General features: G+C 40.0%; 1 protein-coding gene across 3 annotated transcripts; it reads left to right on the top strand.

Annotated features, from left to right (window-relative positions):
• The first annotated feature begins 3142 nt into the window (after window positions 1–3142).
• Window positions 3143–8698, top strand: LOC147881840 (coatomer subunit delta-1-like). 3 transcript variants are annotated; one of them, XR_015543927.1, is made up of 12 exons: window positions 3143–3269; window positions 3359–3398; window positions 3620–3843; window positions 3954–4196; window positions 4476–4644; window positions 4795–5093; window positions 5186–5369; window positions 5523–5676; window positions 6748–6810; window positions 6951–7047; window positions 7837–8023; window positions 8361–8698. XR_015543927.1 is itself a non-coding variant. In XM_087401388.1 (11 exons), exons 1-11 carry the CDS (start codon window positions 3267–3269, stop codon window positions 7924–7926), a joined length of 1566 nt encoding a protein of 521 aa, XP_087257514.1. In that variant the 5' UTR covers window positions 3143–3266; the 3' UTR covers window positions 7927–8698. The 3 variants fall into 3 exon arrangements, 1 of the variants encoding a protein (XP_087257514.1); XR_015543926.1 differs by having other exon boundaries at window positions 7837–8201; XM_087401388.1 differs by having other exon boundaries at window positions 7837–8698.
• The last annotated feature ends 3075 nt before the right edge of the window (window positions 8699–11773 follow it).

Genomic DNA, 11773 nt, shown 5'->3' with positions numbered 1-11773 from the left:
ATCTGCATAAAGTATGTCCCACTGAATCACGACCTTACGGCAATGACCACTACTAAAAATAGGACTTGTATGCCTCAAAACATGGGTGTCACTACATAATCGGACTCAGCGAGACAATCTGCAAATACCTCTCTTTTGCTAGAACTTCAAAATCCCAACTAACAGATGCGAAATGGGGAGTCAACCCTTGCAATCGACTAGCAAAGAAATCCTTAGGAAAGAAACCTTAGCAAATAAAGACATGTGGCAACTGTGTGGATTTGTGAAGAAAACTCAAAGAGAGATAAGGAAATCGACTCAGAGAATAAAAACTCGAAGAATCCTTCGCGGAATGGACCAAAATTTGCAGACAACAGTTTTGGCCCACCATCCCTGATCCATCGGAATAGACAAATTTGAAAATGGTAGCCTGAGCAAGCGGGTCCGAACCACGGGCATCCGGACATACAAAGAGCTCCAAAATTTAGAATGGCTTCCAATGGGTTTTTCTTGCTCCTTCTCCTTCTTTGGGATGGTTGTAAGCTAAATGGAAGCTTGGAATTGCTTTGAGGTGTTTGCTTGAGCCATGAGCTCTTGAAGTGTTTAGACATAGAAGAAGTAACGAGCGCACGAGACAAGCTTTTGAGCTCACAAGATGAGCCAGAGAGTCCAAGAATAGGGAATGGCAGCACCCACAAGATGATTCCAGAAGAAATCGGATCACTCAAGCTCACAAAATGGTCACTCAGAGAGGAAAAAACCTCACACAACCTAGGGGACCTCAGTGTTTCAACATGCACTTATGGCTGTGGTATACAATCCATACTTAATATAGATTAGTGGTTGGATCCAGAACTATAGATCTATCCCTTCATTAGTATTCAACAACTCATATGCCTTAGGGATATCTTATGCATTCTCAGTAGTATTTTAGGCTTCTAGGCCTTTACACTGTCAGCTCCATCTTGAGCCTATAGATGTTACATCCCATGCTGATGGATGTTTAGCCATGCACATAGCAGACAACCTTCAGCTCATGGCAGTTGAGCACACAGGTTTGACAGGCCACCATGCCTTGTCAGTTTTAAGGGGCTCTTCTTCAGTAGAGAAAAGTATCATACCTGTACCTTTAACCCCAGATTTTCAATTCCTAGATCACTCTATCCATACTGACTATGGGGTCTTCTTCAACCCTGCATCATTTGAGAGAGATTATACTTCTACTGTAGCATACCTCACACATTGTTGTCAGTTCTTTTGGGTTGGTGACACTCTTGTAGTTCATAACCTATCGGGTCATATCTCCATAGCTACATCGCGACTAGCTTCACATTCGGATGCCTCTTCTGTAGAGTAACTGCACAGAGTAGCTACACATCCAAATGCCTCTTCTATAGAGTAGATGCACAATCCACAATGACATATGACATGTTCAGCTTTGACATGTTTTGCAGTAGCCATACACACCATTCTTCACGTAGTCATCTTTTGATCGACCAGTCTTTGTTCCAGGTGGGCATTTTACTTTTTGGCCTTCCTTCATCATCCCTTCACTCTATCTTCTGGGTTTTGTTCCCTTTATTTTAGTTTTTTAAATCTAAAATGAATATACTGGCACATCCATGGTCTGGCATATCTCTTAAGTTTGTAGACATGGATAACAACATTATGTCTTCTTTGAAGCATGTATTTCCCTTTGTGCTACCTTTCATGATTGTAAGATGGTGGCAGGTGAGTTGAACAGAAATGGATTTTGCCATGTGCTAGCAAAAACATTGTGTCCTATTTTGGATATTTTTCATTTTACTAAAGTTGCTAGGAAACTTTTGTCACATGTAGTGCTAAATTACATGAACTGTAGTTAGTTAGTGGATATGCCTACACTTAGGTAAGACTTCTAAGTTTGTACCATATGCTCATAGAAAGGCCATAAGCTAGTTATATTTTGGAAGCTATAATTTTATTATGGGCATTGGGCACCTTTTGATCTTCAAGCACAAGCTTTCCAAAATTCGAGTTATTAATGCAATTATCTTCATTGATTGGGCAATTCTACTTTTGATCTAAAAATACTAGGATTTTTATCTCATGTTGCTCACTTCCTAGAGGAAAGTTCCTCAACACTAAAGCCATTCATTTGTTGCGTCTTTATTGACAAAGGAGGAGCTACAATACAATGTTGATCACTATGCTTTGTCAAACTCTTGGAAGAATTTTGTCAAACTCTAGGCCATACACACACAGACATGTGCACCCCTCATGCACTTTCTCTCTATTCTCTCTCTTTGGAAGCTCTATTTTTATAATGGTTTACCTCAAGCACAACCTACGTAATTATTTTGTATGAGTTGTTAATATGATTATTCTCTATCACTTTGGCGGTTTATTTTAGGATTTTTTTGAATACTTATGCCGTTGTTGTTGAGGAAAAAGAAATTGTTAACCCATTGCTCGGTGCGTTACTTTGTCTTTGTAAAACTATGATTAAATTTAGTTAAAGGTTAGGCTAGACACAAGTATGTGCAAGAAATTCCATCCACACGTGCTCTTTTTAATTGATAAATACATGTGTGGGAACACGAATGAGTGCATATGCGCGCGTGTGTGTGCGCACACACAAATGCTTACATATGCACAAGTGCAAGTATGTGAGCCATTATGGCACACAAAGCAACCCCCTCTTTGCGCCCCCCCTATTCCCGCCCGGCCCCTTGCTAGGACTCTTGGGAGCCCCTTTGAAATGTGCGATAGCATAGATCCAAAATGGGCTTTGGAGACCCCGCCCCTACCACAACCATCTATAAGGGGGACAAACGGCCCACTTGAGATGACTACGTGCATGCGTCGATTCCTTTGGAAAGACCCTTGGTGCCTGTGACCGCCCCTCTACGTCTCTAAAGAGGTCAACAGAGATACGACGGTGCGTGTTCGATTCCTACAGGAAGAAGTGTGGTGCATGCTAGCGTAGTGCGGGGGGGAGCAATGTTCATAAAAAACTTGCAAACTATATACAATGTCCCTGAAACAATTTCATTTTCACTTGTAAAAAATGATCTGAAATTGTAAAATTTAAGGCAATGCAGTTATATTTTAGCTTAAAATTAGGCAAATTCTCAAGAAAAGCTAAAAAATGCCTAGTTTTAAAATTTGTTGTGAGAAAGGGAAGAGCTACTTTTTCTCCGACATCGCCATAGCCGCTTTTCTGTTCAACCTGCTCATTTTTTTTCTGTCATCTTTTTTTGCCATCCATCCAATTCCTTCCTCGATCACCTCTGCACATCTCTGCAATGGTACTCTCTTCTTCTTGCTCCACTTTGCATCTTCCATTTCTTGACCTCGCATTTTCACTCTCTGCTTCCCTTTTCTCGTTTCTTTGCAGGTTGTCTTGGCAGCCTCCATCGCCACCAAATCGGGCAAAGGTAAGTACTCTCTTCATCCCCCTTACTCCGCATATTTTGTTTCAATTTTCTCTTCTTCGCATCGCATACTTGCCCTAGAGTTCGTTCTTAGTTTCGGTACACGATCAGACAGATAGTATTTGCCAGCATCGCAACGATCAGAGCTAGACTAATTTCATCACTTGGAGAAATTTCCCTAATCTTGATTCAAAAATTCACGCTCGCATCTTCCAATTTTGCAGCCCTGGTATCTCGCCAGTTTGTGGATATGACGAGAATACGTATCGAAGGTCTGCTGGCTGCTTTCCCCAAGTTGGTTGGCAGCGGGAAGCAGCATACGTACGTTGAAACCGAAAACGTCCGCTACGTTTACCAACCTATGGAGCAGTTATACCTACTTCTGGTCACGAACAAGCAGAGCAATATTCTTGAAGATATCGAAACTTTGAGGTTGCTCTCAAAGATTGTATCCTTTGTTCAGCTGCTACACTCGCATAAACATATATTACCAGGGGCTTGATAATTTTGAGCGGTGGAATAGTACCTAACGATTTTCATAGCCTTAACAAGCTTTAGGTACCGGAATACTGCCCTGGTTTGGATGAAGAAGGGGTATGCAAAATGGCTTTTGAGCTGATATTTGCTTTTGATGAAGTCATTTCATTGGGCCACAAGGAGAATGTTACCGTCACACAAGTGAAGCAGTATATTGAGATGGAGAGTCACGAAGAAAGACTGCACAACCTGATTTTGCAGAGCAAAATCAATGAAACAAAAGACATAATGAAGCGCAAGGCCAATGAGATTGATAAGAACAAGGTAGGGCTTTCTTAGAGGTGCGTTCCTATTACTAGATTGCTAGTTGGATCACATTTTGGAAGTATATCGCTTTGCATCGACATGTAGATCAGGAAAAGGCCTTGTTGGTTATTCAAAACTATAGGCGGAGTTCAAGGTAGCTGTTTGGGTTTAGCGAAGAGCTTTTGTGTGGTTCATTTTTAAATACCTGGGTTAAAGTCAATACCCCTAAGTCGACTGCAGAATATCCCTAAGTCGACTGCAGAATATTCCTAATCTTAACTCTACTGCCTCTTGCAGCTTGAGAGGCACAAGTCTGAGAAGAATAATTTCATTCCTATCTCTTTGACTGGGCCAACAAGATTCGATTCAAATGGTTTCAGCGATTTGAATTCTTCTGGAGGGGGGGGCTTTGGAAGCAACTCAGGTTTTGGATCTTCATTTAATTCCGATGTACACAAACCAAAAGGTTGTGAGCTCGACTGCTGTTGAATAAATGCTTTCTTGCCAGTGTTTTGAGTTCCTTAATATGGAATTTAGCTTCTTTGGAAGGACTTCATTTCGTGCTACTTCAGGACGTAATAATGAAACAATAACTTGGACTGTTCCATCTTTCCAGCTAGGGGTTCTGTGGTCGCCACACCATCTAAAGGCCTTGGGATGCAACTAACCAAAGGTCAGAAGACCAACCAGTTCTTGGAGTCTCTGAAAGCAGAGGGTGAAGTGATATTGGAGGATGCTCAACCGGTTGCAGGACCTTCTAAATCTGTACTACCACCAAGTGACCCTATCTCTATTGCCCTTGAGGAGAACCTAATTGTTACCTTGAAGCAAGATGGTGGGCTTGAGAATTTTGAAGTGAGGGGAACGATGTCTCTCACATTAAAAAATAAAGAGGACTCTCGCATACAGGTTCAGGTATTTTATTCTGCATCTTCCTGGTCTTTGTCTGTGTGCATTCACTACCATTGTGTAAAGTTAATATGCCTTTTTTTGCTGCCTTCCCCTAGATTGAGACGGGTGCCAACAAAGGTTTTCAGTTTAAGACACATCCTCTCATGGACAAGGACTTGTATTCAAGAGAAAACATCCTAGGCCTCAAGGATCACACAAAATCTTTCCAAAGTGGTACTCCCTCAGGCATTCTGAAATGGCGACTTCAAAGCAAGCAAGAGTCTCTTGTACCTCTGAGCAGTAAGTCCATGGGGTGGGAAACTTGAGCTGATACCTTTGGAAACACACTGATTTGTAGCCCATTTGGGTCTAGTTTATGGAGTCCTCTTCTGTAAGGCTTTTTATTTTTGCCTAAGGTAACTAATTCGTAGCTTTATTTTGATTCTGTTACAGTCAACTGCTGGCCTTCAGTTTCTGGAAGGGAGACTTTTGTCAACATAGAGTACGAGGCAACAAAAACTTTTGAACTGCAGAATGTTTCAATTAGCATACCTTTACCTGCACTTCGGGACCCACCAGTTGTGAATCAGATTGATGGGGACTGGAGGTAAGCAGTGCAAACCTGTTGTGTTGCTTAGTTTCGCGAGAAAGATTGCATCTTTAGGATGCTGCTCAACATAGTGTTTTCCGCACGTCCATGTTATCGAAACCCAATGTTTGCAAAAACGTATGAAATGGCATTTCAAACGTGACCAGGTGAATTTGTTTTTAAAATGTCAATGCCTTCCTTTTTGATGATTTAAACCATGATTTAGATTTAGATGCTCGTTTGGGAGAGACTAAAATGAAATCGTTTAGAATTCACAAGCAGTTGTAGCTTGAATGAAGAGATTTGGACTACTTTTTGATTAGCCTTCTCCTTTAGTGCTACCCTTCGTCATGGCTGAGTTTGCCCTTCACCTCCGGAGTGCCGACAGAAACTCAGTATGAAGACTTTGTATAAATGGATGCTCAAGTATGTGTGGGTGTGTGGATTTGTATGTGTGAGAGCATACTTTTATACTATGGTCTACACCCACTGTTGGGCACTGATGACGTCAGTGGGGATGTCATAGTAGCTAGTCCTTGCTATGCGTGATGGAGTTTATGGTCAATCTTATGAGTGACTATCGTGAGATTGAAACTGCACTATGTTGTGTTTTTAGAGGTTGAGTTTGGGAATGTTCTGGATTCATCTAGGTATATACATGGTTGCATTCTTCCTTGCCAGAGTTTTCAGCTAAAGTTGAAAGTTGGAACTAGGAAGTTTTTCTTAGACTCATCTTTTAAAGTTTTAAGCCTCATGACTCTTCAATCCTTGATCATCGATGTATTTGGCAACTGACGAATCATGAAGTGACTAGTCTTTTAATGTTTGTGGATCTAGATTCCACAATCTGTTTATGGTTTAAGATATATTTTTGGAATGCTTAAGTGGTTGAAACTTGAAACTTGAACTTGTTAATAAAGTTTCCTTTACCTTATGTTTTGAAAGTATGAAAATTGGCCACGTATGGTTCAGTGGATTTTTCCATACTTATTCCATGCTTCCATACCCGCATGCGTTTGCCATATGGAAACATTTGGAAAAAACTATGCTGCTCAACTTTGTGCCTGGCCCATCCACTTGTTTATGCAGATATGATTCAAGGAGGTCTACTTTGGAGTGGTCAATAGTTCTGATAGACGCTACAAATAGAAGGTCAGTTAACACAGGGGCCCTGTCTTGTGCTTGTACCTGGTATCTTCATTCGGTGGATGCAGGGCGGTGAATGCGTTCATATGCCTTCATCTTGTCTTGGCCCTCCTGATGCACATAAATAATTGCTCCTGTATGTGCAGTGGCTCTATGGAGTTTGTAGTACCAGGGGCAGATCCTTCATCCTTCTTTCCCATAGATGTGAAATTTTCTGCATCAAAGATATATTGCGACATCAAGGTATGTACAAAAGTGTTGTCTACAAAGATTCTTCATTTGTCTACAAAGACTTCTGCACCAAGCATTTCTTAACAGTGAGGTTTCTCTCAGATGAAATTTTCAAGCTGAAGAGGTCTATTTCAAGCTGCGACATCTCGCTCTTCTACTCCTACTCACTCATTCTAATTCTATTCATTAATTAGTGTGTCTCACGTGCTCTCTTAAAGCAATTAACGTAAGCTAAAGTAGACCTATTAATTAATCAACGCTCTCCTCTCTGCCCGGCCACCTCCCTCAGCCTTTGTCTTGCATCTCCTCTCCCTTCGCCGCCTCTCCTCTCCCTTCTCCATTCGCCTTGCATCTCCTCTCGCTTCGCTGCCTCTGCCTCTTCTCTTCTTCTCCCTTCGCCTTGCCTCTCCCTCCCCTCAGAGCCCTCAGCTTCTCCCCTCCACTCAGCCCTCCCTGTCCCTGGACTCTCCCTCTTCCTCCACCTCCCTAGACTCTCCCTCTCCCTCTCCTTCTCCTCCCCCCTCTCATATAATCACTCAGGGTGGAAACGATTGAAAATTCCAGAATTCCTGTCTCAATTTTCCGCGAACCTTCTCAATTTTCCTCGAACGATTCATTTTTTCGCCCTGCCATCGTTGCAACTCGCTTAGATTAATCGCTTACATTAATTGGTGCATCTCGCTGCCTTTCATTAATTGAAATGCCCATTTTTCAATGTCGTGGGCACCTACTTTATGCTACTCTGATTTGGTGTGTTAGCCCTTCCAAACATTTGCCATTTCTGAAAAACTATGCCTACAGGTTGCAGCTGTTATTCCTCCAGAAGGAGGGGGAGCTTTGAAGTATGGTGGGAAAACTCAACTGGTTGTGGACAGTTATCAAGTGGTGTAGGACTTCGTTTCAATTCTGGAGCAAGGGTTTGTCCTTGCATTTCCTGGAATTCAGCTGCCATACCTGAGTCTGAGTTGACGATGAGGGGTTTTGTAAGGTGATTCACAGACTTTGCACGCTCACTGGGTTGGAAGTTCCATTACGTGTGTCCTGGAATGCTGTTGAGTAGCTCTCACAACCGAGATAGAAATCTGATTGGGCTAGGGAAGAGAACCAAGATGAGATCTGTATTAGCTCTATGAAGCGTTTTAAAAGTCGAATTGAGCAGTTCCTAGGTGAGTTTGTCTGAAGCTCCATAATTTGGGAGGTTTATGCTATCATAGACTCAATGTAGTTATTCTAATGGTGGGGCTGGGTTGCCGGTTTGAGTTGATCGTACCTGAGAGTTTCCCTTACAAGATTTTTATCTAGGAATGCTGACAGCTTGTTTCCAGGTCATCTGTACTGTTGTGAAGATTAGGCGTCCTTGACCGAACCGGTATTCTTCCTACTACTTGAATGCAGCCTTTGCTGTGGAGTTCTGGCTTTCCAGGTTATTGTCATATAACTTTCAGAGGTTCAGCATTTCAGGACAGATTTTCCATTTTTGTAAGTGAATCTGCCTGGGCCTTACTAACTTTGGATGGAGACGTGCAAGCTTGCAAGTACTTTGTTGGAATTATTAAGCCCAATGCCAATCTTCAAGTCCTGCGGGATATAGAGCCTGTACATGTGTACAAGTTTTGTCATAAAAGATGCTAGTTTATTACTGGAGGTATTGATGAGGAATGTCTATTTATTGCAGTCTCTGTGGAGGCATTGCTCTGCTGGGTTCTACTATGCCACTGATATGTTTTCCAAATTGCAATGGATGTATGTTATGTGATGATTTTGCTTCTCGCAGTTTACTCAGCAAAGATTTGTGCAAAATCAGTACCTGCTCAGGCTTGGGATCCTTATGTCTTTTAGGTGTGAATCTTGTTTACCTGGAAGAGATTGGATGTCAAGAAACCATTTCAAACAAATCTGAGATCCTTGATTCGGGGAGTAGACTTTTGCTGCCTACCCTTTCTTAATTGGAAATTCTGAACTTTTAGCTGGTCAGTACAGGGCTATTAATTGCAATGCTCCAATGAATCTAGGATTTGTGTCATGATTGGTTGCTTGTTTGATGCCACAAACATGCATTTTTAGGCAAGACCGTTGAAGTACCTGTTAGAAGTTTCAAAAGGACTACGCACTCTAGTGTTTGAGTATGTGGTGTCATGAGTTTCAATGTTAATTTGTTCAACTTCATTTTCCGATATCTTTCTGACGTCAAGCAGTTGTAGGTTTTGAAGAGGTTTATCTGTGTTGCTTATTTTTCACAAATGAGTGCTTCTGTGACTCATGAGAAACTTCTTGTGAGCAAGAGCTGAGTACTTATATTGCTGAATAGGTCAATAGCGTTTGTGTGTTGTTGGTGATCACTTGTACCTGGTCCCATGCACAGTCAAATCTTAAAAAAAGGATGGTTGACATTGTTTTTTGCCACCTTGGTTTATTCACATTATGGATATGAATGTCTACGGCTGTGTCTGTTGTTGAGCTTCATGCTTGGTTGTGTTTTCTTTCAAATTGTAAAGTTGCATCAGATGAATTGAGGTTTCAGGTAAGGTCAATTCCTTATGGATGAAGTATTTTTTGGGATGGTGCCTCTAGACAATTATTTTTTATATAACCACATTAGATGATTGTCTTTCGGAGAAAAACTGTGAAAATATGCCTTGTGTTGTGGCCCAAAAGGTCTCTGAAACTTAAGGGAGACTTAGACATGGCTCAAATAAAATAAAATTGTGATGAAGAATACCCTTGAGTGCTAATTTCAAATATCAGACGAGCTTGGCATCTTCTTGATGGCCTTGAAGCCTTGAATATTTCCCAATATGTTTGTTCGCTCTGTTTGAACATGGTTTGAAATAGAGACCTTCAATTGATAAGAACCTTGGAAGACCCAATGTGGTTTGAAATGACATTGACTCCATGACAAAATGGATTCTTCACTTAGAGTATATCTTGTGAATACCTTTAAAATAAGGCAAAAAAAAAGTGCTTGAAACATAGCTTTAAAAAAATCAGATCTTGGAAAATGGGCCTTGATCATGATTATATATTTCGAAAATCTTGAAGCTATAACCTTAATTTGCCATGACATGTTGGTTGGAGAGGCTTTCATCGCTTTTGAAATGCATTGTAAAAATTTGCCTTAGAATTGTTTTGTTCAATATCCTTGCCAACGGGCTTGGATGGACAAGCCCAACATGTTTGGAGTAGAAAGTTGCCAAAATGATCTTGAAAGTTTAAATTTACTATGGGAACATTAGTCGACTTGGAGTTGATGCCCTCACTTGGTTATAGAGGTGGCCATGTGGTGAAAAGGTGAGGTATGGTTAAACTAACGATGGGCTAGATGGGAGATGCTTGCCATTATTATCTTGTCCTTGTGCATATTGTTTGTCACGATTAGTGGCTTGTTTGATGCCTCAAACATGCATTTTTGGGCAAGGCCGGTGAAGTACTTACTTAAAAAAAAAAGGCAAAAAGATATCCCTTCAAGAGATGCCAAGCATCTGCACATAAGTAGTCCCATCTAGTGCTTGCCTTGTGGGTGCAAGAACTAGGAACCACTCCCTAGGCCAACCTTGGGCTTCTCTCCCTCAGTCTTCCCTTCTTCTCTCCTTCCTCCCTCCCTTGTCCAAGAGATCGGTAGCGCGGAGGTGACGATTAAATTAAAATAAAATAAAACAAAATAAAACAAAACAAAATAAAATAAAACAAAAACTTTAATTTTAAAATTTTTAAAGAAAAAGCAAATTTCCCTCTCTTTCTCCCTCCATGAAGATACGTCATTTGAAGGTGTTTGCTTAAAAACTATTGCAAGGTGTTTATTGATACCATTATAAAGTTCTTTGAGATTATATCATTTTTGCTTTTTGAAACTCTAAATGGTGTTTATTGGCATCGTTATTAACTCTTGGAGATTTTAGAGTTTTGAAACTCTGAAAGGTGTTTATTAATATCGTTATTAAGTCTTGGAGATTTTAGAGGTTTCTCATGGTAAATTAATCTAATGCATGGACCTTATATATATATATATATATATATATATACGTATGTATGTGCGTACGTACGCATACATGCATGCACACTTACACATATATAGTTTATCCATAGATTTAAATGATTTTTATTTATTAAAGTTATTAAAAAGTTAAACTTTTAAATATTCTTTAAAATAAAAAATTATACTAGGATTTCTACAATATAGAGTAATGTAAGAATTACATTTCTTAGTTTTTGCATTATTAGTACAATATGATAGTGTAAGTAAATAAACTCTTTATTTCAAAAGGGTAGTGTCATCTTTTGGTTTTAGAATTTTCATGAAGTAGATTTTTTCAATAGAAATTTAAGTACAAAAATGAATCAGGACCATGCATTTGTCTATGTAAGAAGTTATGTTAATTTTCATCATTTTAGTTTTATTTGCTACTGTTTCTTATCTTTTGGTGTAGCTTATCTTTGTTACATTTTATAATTTTGATTTTATTTCCTTCAAAACACTCTCAAAAATTCCTTGTTTTTATGTTTTTATCTGTGTTTTGAAGCATGAGTTTTTCCTTAAATTTTATTCATAAACTAGTCCAAAAGTATCTATTAAAATGAATTTGTACATTGACAAGTCCAAAATCAATGAAATAAGTGTTTCCACCTAGCTCCCACTTATCGGTAGCCTAGCTTAGCTTAGGCGGCCATATACATCATCATCTGACTATCCATGATGTGCAATTAGATGGTTGCCATGGGAGAATCTATCGGTCATTAGTGC

This window comes from Dipteris shenzhenensis, chromosome 30, assembly GCF_047967505.1.
Source record: "Dipteris shenzhenensis isolate YYH24624 ecotype China chromosome 30, Dip_SZ_1.0, whole genome shotgun sequence".
Classification (NCBI taxonomy): Eukaryota; Viridiplantae; Streptophyta; class Polypodiopsida; order Gleicheniales; family Dipteridaceae; genus Dipteris; species Dipteris shenzhenensis.
Note: the sequence above shows the minus strand (reverse complement) of the source record. Positions and strands in the feature narration are given on the sequence as shown.